Source organism: Salmo trutta, chromosome 31 (genome assembly GCF_901001165.1).
Source record: "Salmo trutta chromosome 31, fSalTru1.1, whole genome shotgun sequence".
In the NCBI taxonomy this organism is placed as follows: Eukaryota; Metazoa; Chordata; class Actinopteri; order Salmoniformes; family Salmonidae; genus Salmo; species Salmo trutta.
In genome coordinates, this window is record NC_042987.1 from 7172913 (window position 1) to 7187962 (window position 15050).

The 15050-nt window shown below is 43.7% G+C and overlaps 1 protein-coding gene across 1 annotated transcript in view; it reads left to right on the plus strand.

Annotated features, from left to right (window-relative positions):
• LOC115169406 (potassium/sodium hyperpolarization-activated cyclic nucleotide-gated channel 2-like) overlaps positions 1 to 15050 on the plus strand; it is a 56518-nt gene that overhangs the window by 26909 nt on the left and 14559 nt on the right. The window contains exon 4 of the mRNA XM_029724981.1: positions 2865 to 3083. Coding sequence (XP_029580841.1) covers positions 2865 to 3083 — 219 coding nt within the window. The remainder of the gene's footprint in view (positions 1 to 2864; positions 3084 to 15050) is intronic.

The following is a 15050-nucleotide window of genomic DNA, read 5'->3' on the forward strand; positions in this document are numbered from 1 at the left end:
CCAGTCGTTCAGTCTTTTTGTTCTGTATCTATGGACGCGACCCCGTCGTTGGTTCTAAATGTTCCATTGCCATACTGGCTGGCAACGTTCTTATCCCTTGCTTGCTAGCCAACTACGACTAACTTACAGTCACGTCAAAAAAGAGCAGTCAGAATAACAGCAAAGTAACTGCATTTGCATTGGTTAAAGCTGCTTTCTAGTGACATTTATTTGGATACATCCATAACAATGCGCTAATGAGGTGCGATTTCGCCTGGCTTAGAAATTGTGCTCACAGGACACTGTTGTTCAGAGTAGCTAGCAAACAACACAGCTAACACAATCAGTTCAAACTGAAGATGGACAGACTGCAAACTAGATTACTTTGTTTCGTTTTAGCTTTTTTCAATTTAAATTTCTTTGTATATATCCATAAAAATTATGTCAGCTGAGTCATGATTTCGACGGGCTGAGAAATGCTGACTGTCTGTCTCATCCCGACTCATTGATTACTATGAGACAGCTGGAGATCTTTGAATATTGAAACAATGTTGCAAATGTCAGGCGTGACGGACAGCAAGGTTTAAACAAATCTCCGCTGTTGAAAACTAAATGTTAGTCTAAAAGAAATGTGAGATAATGTCTAGATGCTTTTTTTTGTGGAGATCAAGTTTATAAATTGCTTGGCTGGGGTGGATTGAGACAGCGGATTGCGCAGTCAGATGGAACAGAGTAAATAGGCATTTTAAAGTCATAGATTTAGCCGGAGGTAATTTGTGGAATTGACACCTGCTGGAATGCGGTTTTAACCAATCGGCATTCAGGATTAGACCCACCTGTTGTATAATACATGTTGTTTCAGCATAGAATATTATATTAGAAGAGTGTACATGTAGCTGTTTAAAACAAAGAGGAGGAACAGAAGAACTTTGTTGTATTTGCAAGACAAATTCCCTCCCCACTAAAGTTTCTCTATTCTATCATAGTCGATTACATTTAAACCTACACCACTGAATGCAGTCTGGAGGGGAGAGCAGGACGAAGTGGAATATTTTGACTGCAGTCTCTAGCTGTACCCTTTCCCTGCTCTGCTCTGCTGTGTGTCGTGGGTGGTAGGGAAGGGCGTGGAAAATAAAAACTCTATGGAGGCCTTGACTCTGTATCAGTACAGTACATTGTGTACTTGGTAGGAATAATGGATAACTGAACTGCTTCTCAGTTGGCCTCAAGGTGTTGTTGACTCCCTGGATAGGGGCTATGTTCCAACACTATCAGCCGGTCCCAATTCGCCCCCTAGCCCTTCCCCTTGGCCATATCCATATTTTGCAGATCTGTAAAGTGTTAGCAATATGATTGAAGCTCCACCACTGCACTACTTATACCTATCCAGATGCTTCAGATCTGGAAACGTCAAAGGGTTATGGCCAAGGGGAGGGAGTATGGAGTGAAGTGGGAATGGCTGGCTTCCTTTCCTTGTGACATTTCTTTCCACTAACAGACAGGTGAAAGGGTTGTAGAGGTCTCTATGACTGTCTCTTCTGCTGTCAACGCAATTCAAATAAAAATTCAACAAGGAGAGGAGGCAAGGAAAGAAATCTATTCAAAAGTACTGGGACTTGGCCAGACCATTAGGACGTGGCCTTTAGTTGCTTCTTTCATGGACATTTTCTGTTGACTACACAGCCCTCACTGCAAGAAATTGCTGAGATTGTACCAAAAACAAACCGCAATATTTCGAATTGACTGGAGAACACTTACTGTAATACAAAATGAGTGGAATACTGCACCTCTGCGCCTTTAAATTATTAGCGCCATCTCATAGACATGCATAAAAATGAATTCTGCTCCACAGTATTGTTTTTTTGTTGTTGCATAATGTCACCCTGTGTGTCTGTGTCTGTGTCTGTGTCTGTGGATTCAGATTTGTGAAATGGCATATTTAATTGCCTCTCATTAAAGGAAAACACCCAAAAACTGTTGGTATTTGTTTCATTAGTCCGTTGTTGACATAGTCCCAAAATTGTGCTAGTCAGCAATCAAATTGTCAAGATATGTAACTTAAAAAAATACAGAAATCATCCCCATATGATGCATTTTGCAAAATACATCATACGGGGATGATTTCTATATCTTGAAACTTGATTGCTGACAAGCGAAACATTTTGGAACAATGTCAACAATACCAAAAGTTTTTGGGTGGAATTTTCCTTTAAAGTCTCTGTGGAAATCAGCTCAGAACCTTCTCTACCTCTCACTGATTAGGCCTCACAGGATTCCCCCAATATCTCTCTCGCTCTCGCTCTCGCTCTCGCTCTCTCTCTCTCGCTCTCGCTCTCGCTCTCTTTCTCTCTCTCTCTCTCTCTCTCTCTCTCTCTCTCTCTCTCTCTCTCTCTCTCTCTCTCTCTCTCTCTCTCTCTCTCTCTCTCTCTCTCTCTCTCTCTCTCTCTCTCTCTCTCTCTCACTTTCTTTCTCTCTTTCTTTCTACCTCTTTCTTTCTTTCTTCCTCTCCTTTCTTTTTTCTTTCTCCCTCTCTCAATCCCTCTCTTTCTCTCCCTCTCTGTCTCTAACCCTCTTTCACTCCCTCTCTCCCCCTTTCTCACCCCCCTAATTATCCTTCTCGTCCTCTCTATCTCTCTCCCTCTCTTTATCTCCCGAGTCCTCATTTATACAACGTCCTCTCCTTGTCTCCTTTGTCCCCAATTCTCAATTTTCTGCCCTCTCTATCTCCTACCCACCTCTCGGTCTCTCTCTACCTGTGCGTTTTTGTCTCTTACTTTGAGTCACCAACTTCCTCCATTCCTTCTCCTCTCCACCCCAAATGGGTAACTTCTGTCTTTCATCCATATTTAAAATATTTTCTGTTTAATTTCTCTGTCTTTCTGCAGAATGACACCTGGTCGGAGCTATATTCGTTTGCAGTGTTCAAGGCGATGAGCCACATGCTGTGTATCGGCTACGGTCGGCAGGCCCCGGAGAGCCTGTCTGATATCTGGCTCACCATGCTCAGTATGATCGTCGGGGCCACCTGCTATGCTGTGTTCATAGGCCATGCCACAGCACTCATCCAGTCCCTGGACTCGTCCCGACGACAGTACCAGGAGAAGGTAAGGAGCTTCTCCCTTCATCGTCCTCCCGCTTTCGCTCAATTCTGTTATAACTATGGTGATGATCATGTTGCCTGAATGGTGCAGTGAAATTATAGCTTCCTTTCCTGTGTATTAATACATGAATGAATGAATAATGCATGAATGAATAAATGAACTGCCATTACTCCTTTACTGCTAGACTACACTTATTATTAGCTGTGTAACAATACTGTGCTGCCGTATTCATTGACCTGGCCAAAGCTTTTGACTCTGTTAATCACCACATCCTCATCGGCAGACTTAGTAGCCTTGGTTTCTCAAACGATTGCGTCGCCTGGTTCACCAACTACTTCTCTGACAGAGTTCAGTGTGTCAAATCGGAGGGCCTACTGTCTGGACCTCTGGCAGTCTCTATGGGGGTACCACAGGGTTCAATTCTTGGGCCAACTCTTTTCTCTGTATATATAAATGATGTCGCTCTTGCTGCTGGTGAATCTCTGATCCACCTCTACGCAGACGACACCATTCTGTATACTTCTAGCCCTTCTTTGGACACTGTGTTAACAACCCTGCAGACGAGCTTCAATGCCATTCAACTCTCCTTCCGTGGTCTCCAACTGCTCCTAAACACAAGTAAAACTAAATGCATGCTCTTCAACCGATCGCTGCCTCCACCTGCCCGCCCATCCAGCATAACTTCTCTGGACGGTTCTAACTTAGAATTTGTGGACAACTACAAATACCTAGGTGTCTGGTTAGACTGTAAACTCTCCTTCCAGACTCACATCAATCATCTCCAATCCAAAGTGAAATCTAGAATTGGCTTCCTATTTCGCAACAAAGCATCCTTCACTCATGCTGCCAAACATACCCTCGTAAAACTGACCATCCTACCAATCCTCGACTTCGGCGATGTCATTTACAAAATAGCCTCCAATACCCTACTCAACAAGCTGGATGCAGTCTATCACAGTGCCATCCGTTTTGTCACCAAAGCCCCATATACAACCCACCACTGCGACCTGTATGCTCTCGTTGGCTGGCCTTCACTTCATAATCGTCGCCAAACACATTGGCTCCAGGTCATCTACAAGACCCTGCTAGGTAAAGTCCCCCCTTATCTCCGCTCACTGGTCACCATAGCAGCACCCACCTGTAGCACGCGCTCCAGCAGGTATATCTCTCTGGTCACCCCTAAAGCCAACTCCTCCTTTGGTCGTCTCTCCTTCCAGTTCTCTGCTGCCAATGACTGGAACGAACTACAAAAATCTCTGAAACTGGAAACACTTATCTCCCTCACTAGCTTTAAGCACCAGCTGTCAGAGCAGCTCACAGATCACTGCACCTGTACATAGCCCATCTATAATTTAGCCCAAACTACTACCTCTTCCCCTACTGTATTTATTTATTTTATTTATTTTGCTCCTTTGCACCATATTATTTACATTTGAACTTGGAACTTTCTTCAAACTACAAATCTACCATTCCAGTGTTTTTCTTGCTATACTTTATTTACTTTGCCACCATGGCATTTTTTTGCCTTTACCTCCCTTATCTCACATCATTTGCTCACATTGTATATAGTCTTATTTTCTACTGTATTATTGACTGTATGTTGTTTACTCCATGTGTAACTCTGTGTTGTTGTATGTTGTCGAACTGCTTTGCTTTATCTTGGCCAGGTCGCAATTGTAAATGAGAACTTGTTCTCAACTTGCCTACCTGGTTAAATAAAGGTGAAATAAATAAATAAATAAAAAACAATTACATAGTAAAATGTAGTGATCATTAATAAAGTAATACTTACTTTATTTTATTATTGAACCACTAAGGACCATTTGGTTTTACCTAGTAGGTAGTAAGGTCAACGCAAAAGAAACTTTCTCCATTTGAAAAAATATATAATTTTCTATATCATTCTTATTAGTGGTTATGAATTGACCATGTTAAATTTGACTGCACTATTTTATTTGTTCCAAGTTAGCCTATATATTTGAGGGTTTGTTAAGAAGAGAGAGGAGAGAGAGAAAAAGAGAGGAGATATTGCGTGTTTCTCCGTTCTCCTTGCAAGCCGTGATAAAGTTTTTTTCCCTTCACAAAATACGGCCTTTGAGGATCGGGCCAAACCAAAAGCATAATTGGCGGTGGGGGGAATCCAATTATAAAATTCAGATTCAGTTTTTAAATTAATTTCTCTAAATGCAGATTAAAAACCAGAAACAACATCCTGGGCCTGGTTTCCAAGAGCATCTTAAGTTAGGCTAAGTAAATCATTAGAACCTTTGTAGGAGCATCGTTAAATCTCAGAGCTGTTTCCCAAAACCATTGTTATTAAAGTTGCACTTGAGAATGCTCTGAATCTAACGGCTCCCTCAGACCACTCAAAAGAACAGCTAAGTGCGTCGTTTTTTTGGAGCTGATCCGTTGTCAGTATTGTGAAATAATTACAATGTAAAGGAAAGATTTGAATGAAGAAATCTGATCCGAGAGCAGCGCTTCCTTTCTTTCGATCCTAGCAGTATCGACACATGCTCCAACTATGCACTTAGCGACAGTTCTCTCTGCGTGGTGTTTTTGGGAAACGCATGTTACAACTTCGGACGTTGTAGGAAATATGCATTATTAAAATACTCAAAAGCCTAAGTTCCATTGCTATCGGGAAACCGGGCCCTGCTACTTTGCCAGCCAGGAAAGGTAGAGGGGAACAGATAGAATCAAGCACTCTCTCAAGAAGCTTCTGGCGGTTTCTGAACCCAATGTGGCATGTTTAATATTTTTTTCCTATGAATTTGGCTCTGGCGTTTGAACAACTTTGGCTATAAGCTATTATGACCGCATTCCTGAAAGCTAAGACTCTGGAGCATGGATTTGCGTTCTGTTCCCCTCTATGGTGATCATAGGTCGCAATAGAAGAGTGTCACATTAAACGCAATTTGGGCCCTATTAGAATATAGAATAGCCCTGTCATAGCCCTTCTAAAGATAGCCTACTTAGACAAAGCCCATCAGGATTAGACCAGGAAGCTAAAACAAGTCTTCAAGTCTCCAGCAAGGTTCATTGAACCACTTTGGTTTCATTTCACCCCCCTTTGACCTCATACTCAGAGATCACGGAGCCAATATACTGTAAGTGACTTGGTTCAAAATGAGGCCTACTGCACAACAACAACACTTTCTGTGGCAAACAGAAGCAGAAGGATCTGTGCACCCCATTTAAGTGCAACAGAGGCTGTTTGGTGACCCATTCATGTGATGAGTAGCCTCGTAATTACCAGACTGATTACCACGTATAGCGAACCATTCATGTAAGCTCGCGGGATCAGGCGGCTCGTAAGGCTATGTGATGAGCAACCTTTGCTGAGACATGAAGACATATTTTAGTTTGACTGATGGGGTTCTAAACCAGGTCTCCTGTGCACCAGACAATTAATCAGGTCTCAGTCAAGTTACTCATCACACAAGCGTGTTCATTGAACCAGCTGTGTTACACTTCACCCACCTTTGACCTCCTCATTGAAGAGACCCATCCAAGTCACAGGACCAATGCCTAGGCTTTAGCTCAACAGGCTAAGACAGTCTTAACCCAGTCAGTCACATTTAACAATTTGCCCAAAATGCCAGATGGCCAATTCGCCCCTGCCTGAAACTAGACCACAGTGGCTTGCGAAAGTATTCACCCCTCTTGGCCTTTTTCCTATTTTGCTGCCTTACAAACTGGAATTAAAATACATGTATTTCAAGGCCTACCTTCAAACTCAGTGCCTCTTTGCTTGACATCATGGCAAAATCTAAAGAAATCAGCCAAGACCTCAGAAAAAAATTGTAGACCTACACAAGTCTGGTTCATCCTTGGGAGCAATTTCCAAATGCCTGAAGGTACCACATTCATCTGTACAAACAATAGTACAGAAGTATAAACACCATGGGACCACGAAGCCATCATACCGCTCAGGAAAGAGACACGTTCTGTCTCCTAGAGATGAACGTACTTTGGTGCGAAAAGTGCAAATCAACCCCAGAACAACAGCAAAGGACCTTGTGAAGATGCTGGAGGAAACAGGTACAAAAGTATCTATATCCACAGTAAAATGAGTCCTATATCAACATAACCTGAAAGGCCACTCAGCAAGGAAGAAGCCACTGCTCCAAAACTGCCATAAAGTCAGACTAAGGTTTGCAACTGCACATGGGGACGAAGCTCATACTTTTTGGAGAAATGTCCTCTGGTCTGATGAAATAAAAATAGAACTGTTTAGCCATAATGACCATCGTTATGTTTGGAGGAAAAAGGGGGAGGCTTGCAAGCCGAATAACACATCCCAAACGTGAAGCACGGGGGTGGCAGCATCATGTTGTGGGGGTGTTTTGCTGCAGTGGTGCACTTCACAAAATAGATGGCATCATGAGGCAGGAAAATGATGTGGATATATTGAAGCAACATCTCAAGACATCAGTCAGGAAGTTAAAGCTTGGCCGCAAATGGGTCTTCAAAATGGACAATGCCACTTCCAAAGTTGTGGCAAAATGGCTTTAAGGACAACATAGTCAAGGTATTGGAGTGGCCATTACAAAGCCCTGACCTCAATCCCATAGAAAATCTGTGGGCAGAACAGGAAACGAGTGTGCGAGCAAGGAGGCCTACAAACGTGATTCAGTTACACCAGCTCTGTCAGGAGGAATGGGCCGAAATTCACCCAACTTATTGTGGGAAGCTTGTGGAAGGCTACCCAAAATGTTTGGCCAAAGTTAAACATTTTAAAGGCAATGCTACCAAATACTAATTGAGTGTATGTAAACTTCTGACCCACTGGGAATGTGATGAAAGAAATTAAAGCTGAAAGAAATCATTATCTCTACTATTATTCAAACATTTCACATTCTTAAAATAAAGTGGGGATCCTAACTGACCTAAGACAGGGAATTCTTACTAGGATTAAATGTCAGGAATTGTGAAAAACTGAGTTTAAATGTATTTGGCTAAGGTGTATGTAAACTTCTGACATCAACTGTAAATGTTTCCCCTTAAACCACTTGAGTGTTACTTTAGCAGTATGCTTAGGGTCACTGTCCTGCTGGAAGGTGAAGCTCTGTCCCAGTCTCAAATCTCTGGAAGACTGAAACAGGTTTCCCTCAAGAATTTCCCTGTATTTAGTGCCATCTATCATTCCTTCAATTCTGACTTGTTTCCCAGTCCCTGCCGATGAAAAACATCCCCACAGCATGATGCTGCCACCACCATGCTTAACTGTGGTGATGTTGTTCTCGAGGTGATGAGAGGTGTTGGGTTTGCGCCAGACATAGCGTTTTTCTTGATGGCCAAAAAGCTACATTTTAGTCTCATCTGACCAGAGTACTTTCCTTCATATGTTTGGGGAGTCTTTCACATGCCTTTTGGCAAACACCCAACGTGTTTGCTTATTTTTTTCTTTAAGCAATGGCTTTTTTTCTGGCCAGTCTTCCGTAAAGCCCAGGTCTGTTAAAGCCCAGGTCTGTGGAGTGTATGGCTTAAAATGGTCCTTTGGACAGATACTCCGATCTCCGCTGTGGAGCTTTGCAGCTCTTTCAGGATTATCTTTGGTCTCTTTGTTGCCTCTCTGATTAATGCCCTCCTTGCCTGGTCCATGAGTTTTGGTGGGCGGCCCTCTCTTGGCAGGTTTGTTGTGGTGCCATAATCTTTCAATTTTTTAAGAATGGATTCAATGATGCTCCGTGGGATGATCAAAGCTTCGGATATTTTTTTTATAACCCAACCGGGATCTGTACTTCTCCACAACTTTGTCCCTGACCTGTTAGGAGAGCTCCTTGGTCTTCATGGTGCTGCTTGCTTGGTGGTGCCCTTTACTTAGTGGCGTTGCAGACTCTGGGGCCTTTCAGAACAGGTGTATATATACTGAGATCATGTGACACTTAGATTACACACAGGTGAACGCACCACTTTTCAGGTTTAATAAAAAAATAAATAATTTGAAACAAGTTATTTTTTTGATTTCACTTCACCAATTTGGACTATTTTGTTTGGACTATCCATTACATGAAATAAAAATAAAAATCAATTTAAATTACAGGTTGTAATGCAATAAAATAGGAAAAATGCCAAGGGGGATGAATACTATTGCAAGGCACTGTATGTCTAGCACAGGTCAAACTTTGGGCCTGGTGGGAGATCTGTCAACGTGCCCTTGAGCAGGACATTGACCCTGGATGCTTCTGTGTGTCGCTCTGAATGGGAGTCTGTTGGATGACTGGTATAATGTAGTTGTTGAGCGGCTTCACTGCAAGAATATTGTATGTTTCAGATATTCAATAATAAAAACACAGGTCAAACTAACACATCTTCAGGTCTCAGGCAAGGTTTCCATTACATAAGCATGGATCACCAAACCACGCAAGTAACTTTGCTGGATCTTGAAGACTTACACTGAGTGTACAAAACATTAGGAACAACCGCTCTGTCCATGACGTAGACTGTCCAGGTGAATCCAGGTGAAAGCTATGATCCCTTATTGATGTCACCTGTTAAATCCACTTCAATCAATGTAGATTGATTGAAGGTTAAAGAAGGATTTTTAAGCCTTGAGACAATTGAGACATGGATTGTGTATGTGTGCCATTCAGAGGTGACAAAATATTTAAGTGCCTTTGAACGGGGTACGGTAGTAGGTGCCAGGCGCACCGGTTTGAGTGCGTCAGGAACTGCAACTCTGCTGGGTTTTTTGCGCTCAACAGTTTCCCATGTGTATCAAGAATGGTCCACCACCCAAAGGACTTCCAGCCAATGGCAGGCCAGTTGTCGAAAATGGGTCATTGATGAAAGAGGACAAAGGAGGCTGACAGGAATTGTGCAGTGCAACAGAAGGGCTACAGTTCAGTACAACATTGGTGCCCAAAGACCCATAAAATACCCATAAATGAATGGGGCATGGCAACTGAGGACCTTACAGAGTTCCACTTCTTTCAGCAAAAAACAAGAAACTGTGGTTGCAGTGGGCTAAGGAACAAAAATACTGGACACTGGAGAATTGGAAAAATATTGCCTGGTCTGACGAATCCTGGTTCCTGCTGTTTCACGCTGATGGGAGGTCTAGAGTATGGAGAAAACCACATGAGTACATGCATCTATCATGCCGCATGTCAGCGTTGTAGGCGTGCGATGGTGTGGAATGTGTTTTCATGGCACACAATGGGCCTCTTGATAAAAGTGGAGCAACATTTGAATGCCACAGCATATCTGAACAATCAGGTGCATCCCTTCGTTGAAGCAGTGTATCCATGTGTGAATGGATTTTTTTCAGCAGGATAATGCCCCAGGCCACAAAGCTAGGATAGTACAGGAATAGTTCCACGAACACGACAGTGAATTCAGCTTACTGCAGTGGCCTAACCCAGTCACCAGATCTCAATCTAATTGAGCATCTGTGGGATGAGATGGAACTGGCTATTTGGAGTAGAGATCCACTACCAGGCAACTAGTTCCAACTGTGGGAAGCATTGGAGTCAACATGGGCCAACAGCCCTGTGGAACGCTTTCGCCACCTTGTAGAGTCCATGCCATGACAAATTGAGGCTGTTCTGAGGGCAAAAGGGGGTGCAACTCAATATTAGGAAGATGTTCCTAATGCTTTGTACACTCAGTGTATATTCGTGTAGCAGATGGGGATCTCTGAAACTCACTCCTCAGCCTGAAGTGTTGCTCCTTACACAATTGAAGAAGGCCTTTTTTGGAATGCTTCAGGAGGGCGGTCACGTGAGTTTGAGGCAGAAGTCCTGAGTTCAAGTCAACATATGAACTCAGTGGGAAGTGGCTAAGCAGGCAGCGTGTCGTCCTTTACATGAACTTCTTGAACTATTGCCTGGGGCAATAGGCTTTAGCTAAGTGGGCTAACACAGTCTTGTGACATGCAGGAGACCTGGTTCGAACCCAGTCAGTCACAAGAGCAAGATTAAATACGTAAATGCTATCCTTAGAAGGGCTATGACAGGGCATTTCAACTGTATTCTTATCGGGACCACATTTTTGTTTTTGTGACACTCCCTGCTAACGCGGTCTGTGATCATCACATCCATGCTCCAGAGAGTCTTAGTTTGTAGGAATGGGGTCATAGTAGCTCATAACCAAAACGGTTCAAATGCTAGAGCCAAATAAATGTTACATGCCACATTGGCTTCAGAAACCGCCGGAAGTTTCTGTTTACCACAGTGTTTGAGTCTATCTGTTCTTCTCTACCTTTCCTGGCTGGCAAAGTACTTGGGCCCGGTTTCCCAAAAGCAGCGTAAGGCTAAGTTCAGCGTTAGAACCTTCGAAGGAACAACGTTAAAAGCAAACCAGATGGCACAATTTCTTGTTTTTTATTTAAGGATAGCCAGGGGAACACACCAACACTCAGACATAATTTACAAACGAAGCATTTGTGTTTAGTGAGTCTGCCAGATCAGAGGCAATAGGGATGACCAGGGATGTTCTGTTGATACTTGCATGAATTTGACAATTTTCCTGTCCTGCTAAATGTAACAAGTACTTTTGGGTGTCAGGAGAACTGTATGGAGTAAAAAGTACATTATTTTCTTTAGGAATGTAGTGATGTAAAAAGTTGTAAAAAAATATCAATAGTAAAGTAAAGTACAGATACCCAAAAATCTACTTAAGTAGTACTTTAAAGTATTTTACTTAAGTACTTTACACCACTGCACGGGAAGGAAGGCGTACAGAAGCATGCCTTGCCACTTGTGGGCCAGCGCATCCACGCCTAGAGGAGCGTTGTGATCCCGCATTGCACAGAACAAGCTGTACAGATCGACGGCAGCCCTGCCGTAATACCCCGACACGTCCACGATGACTTCAGGTTGAAGTCGCCACACCCCTCGTAGGGGGTTCCCCCGCGACAGTAAATCCTCACCCGAGTTTAGTCTGCCTAGCATGTGTTGCTGAGAGACAACATATGTTTGCTGCTCCATAGCAACATCTTTCTCGCCAGAGAGTGAAGTTGACGGGAGCGCATTCCTCCTTGGCGGCTGATATACGCCACCGTAGATGTATTGTCTAGCCTGACCTGCCCCACATCCCTGTAGTGACCCATCCGTCATCACTACTTAGCTCGTGAAGACTTTCCCAGTAGGGCAGCCCTGTGTCAAGAGGGATCAATCAATCAAATGTATTTATGAAGCCCTTTCTACATTAGCAGATGTCACAAAGTGCTTATACAGAAACCCAGCCTAAATCCCCAAAGAGCAGGCAGATGCAGAAGCATAGTGGCTTGGAAAAACTCCCTAGAAAGGCAGGAACCTGGGAAGAAACCTAGAGAGAAACCAGGCTTTGAGGAGTGTCCAGTCCTCTTCTGGCTGTGTCGTGTGGAGATTATAAGAGTACATGGCCATTAAGGCCAGATCATTCTTCAAGATGTTCAAACGTTCATAGATGACCAGCAGGGTCAAATAGTAATCACAGTGGTTGTAGAGGGTGCAACAGGTCAGCACCTCAGGCGTAAATGTCAGTTGGCTTTTTATAGCCGAGCATTCAGAGGTTGAGACGGCAGGTGCGGTAGAGAGGGAGAGAAAGGGATGGACAGAGAGAGAGGGAAAGAGAGGGTCGAAAACAGCAAGCCGGGACAAGGTAGCACGTCCGGTGAACATGTCAGGGTTCCATAGCCACAGGCAGAACAGTTGAAACTGGAGCAGCAGCACGACCAGGTGGACTGGGGACGGGAGTCATCAGGATGGGTCTTTACTGTGCCGATAGACACTTTCCAAAGAGAAGCACACGCCTGTGCCGGTGGAGAGATGGGTCCAAGCAGAGTGAGGTCACCCAACGCAGGAAGTTTCATGAGGAGGAGACAAAGTGGAACTACCGCAATCATGGAGGCCATGAGCCAAAGAATACTCAGACCCATCTAGTACATGACTGATGTTGCTGGGCGAAACCCTGACGGGCAGTGGCGGAAAAAACATTGCTCTCTCCAAGGTGAGGGCTGCTTGACAGGCTACAGAGTCCAGAGACAATCGGCAAATATTTTTTGCTTGATTGGTAAGAGCAAGTTTATGGAACAATTCATCCTGAAGCCCAGAGCGAGCAGGTGCGACAACAGCTGGGCTGTGTGCTTCACTACCTGAGCCTGAGTATCCACGCAGATCAACCATAGTTGATGTGCGCCAAGCCTCTTAAGGCTCTCTTCGGCACAAAGGGACAGACCGAATGGTAAGGTGAGATATTCGTAGGCTATGCCCTTGAAGGTGAACCTCAGATGTCTCCTATGTGCAGGATAAACTCTGATGTGGAAATAAGCATCCTTCAGGTCTACTGTGGTGAACCACTCCTGCCCTACCTCTTCGGTCTGGCAGAGTAGCATCTCCTGGTCAGATCGTGCTGCCTTATGCGGCGAGAGACATACTGTCGTCCTCACATCCTCACTTCCCATGAAAAATGGGGGTCCTCCGAATCAGGCTGCAGCGCAGGCGGAGGGGATGCCTGAGTAGCTTCTCCCTCCTCTGGGACTTTGTTGTCAATGGAATCATCCTCAAGCAAGGATGAGGCCTGGGAAATACTTTCCATGTACTTCACTCTATGTCTAAGGACACCGGAGTCCAGCTGAGCGCAATGTAGACAACTAGCGGGTGATGATAGCCAGCTAGCCGAGCCATCACGTGAAATACCAAGTGCTGAATCGGTGTGTAAACCAAGCAACTCGAGATAGAACGCACAGTTAGATTATCTTTCACATGAGAATGTAAAAGGGATGGTGCTTCAATGGTGGGGTAATACACTGTGAAGAAACAGCACCGCTCATGTTAGCCAAACAAACTGCATCTGGGTTTAGCCCAGAGGTTGCTAGCTAAAACACCTGTGATGCTGCTAGCCCACTAGCTAGCTAAGACACTAGAAAGTTCAGTTAGCTACAGTTAAAGTCGGAAGTTTACATACACCTAGGTTGGAGTCATTAAAACTAATTTTTCAACCACTCCACAAATTTATTGTTAACAAACTATAGGTTTGGCAAGTTGGTTAGGACATCTACTTTGTGCATGACACAAGTAATTTTTCCAACAATGGTTAAGACAGATTATTTAATTTATCATTCACTGTATCACAATTTCAGTGGGTCAGAAGTTTACATACACTAAGTTGACTGTGCCTTTAAACAGCTTGGAAAATTCCAGAAAATTATGTCATGGCTTTAGAAGCTTCTGATAGGCTAATTGACATCATTTGAGTTAATTGGAAGTGTACCTGTGGATGTATTTCAAGGCCTACCTTCAAACTCAATGCCTCTTTGCTTGACATCATGGCAAAATCAAAAGAAATCAGCCAAGACCTCCACAAGTCTGGTTCATCCTTGGGAGAAATTTCCAAATGCCTGAAGGTACCACGTTCATCTGTACAAACAATAGTACACAAGTATAAACACCATGGGACCACGAAGCCATCATACCGCTCAGGAAGGAGACGCATTCTATCTCCTAGAGATGAACGTACTTTGGTGCGAAAAGTGCAAATCAATCCCAGAACAACAGCAAAGGACCTTGTGAAGATGCTGGAGGAAACGGGTACAAAAGTATCTATATCCACAGTAAAACGAGTCCTATATTGACATAACCTGAATGGTCGCTCAGCCAGGAAGAAGCCACTGCTCCAAAACCGCCATAAAAAAAGCCAGACTACGGTTTGCAATTGCACATGGGGACAAAGATCGTACTTTTTTGAGAAATGTCCTCTGGTCTGATGAAATAAAAATAGAATTGTTTGGCCATAATGACCATCGTTATGTTTGGAGGAAAAATGGGGAGGCTTGCAAGCCAAAGAACACCATCCCAACCGTGAAGCACGGGGGTGGCAGCATCATGTTGTGGGGGTGCTTTGCTGCAGGAGGGTCTGGTGCACTTCACAAAATAGATGGTATCATGAGAAGGAAAATTATGTTGATATATTGAAGCAACATCTCAAGACATCTGTCAGGGAGTTAAAGCTTGGTCGCAAATGGGTCTTCCAAATGGACAA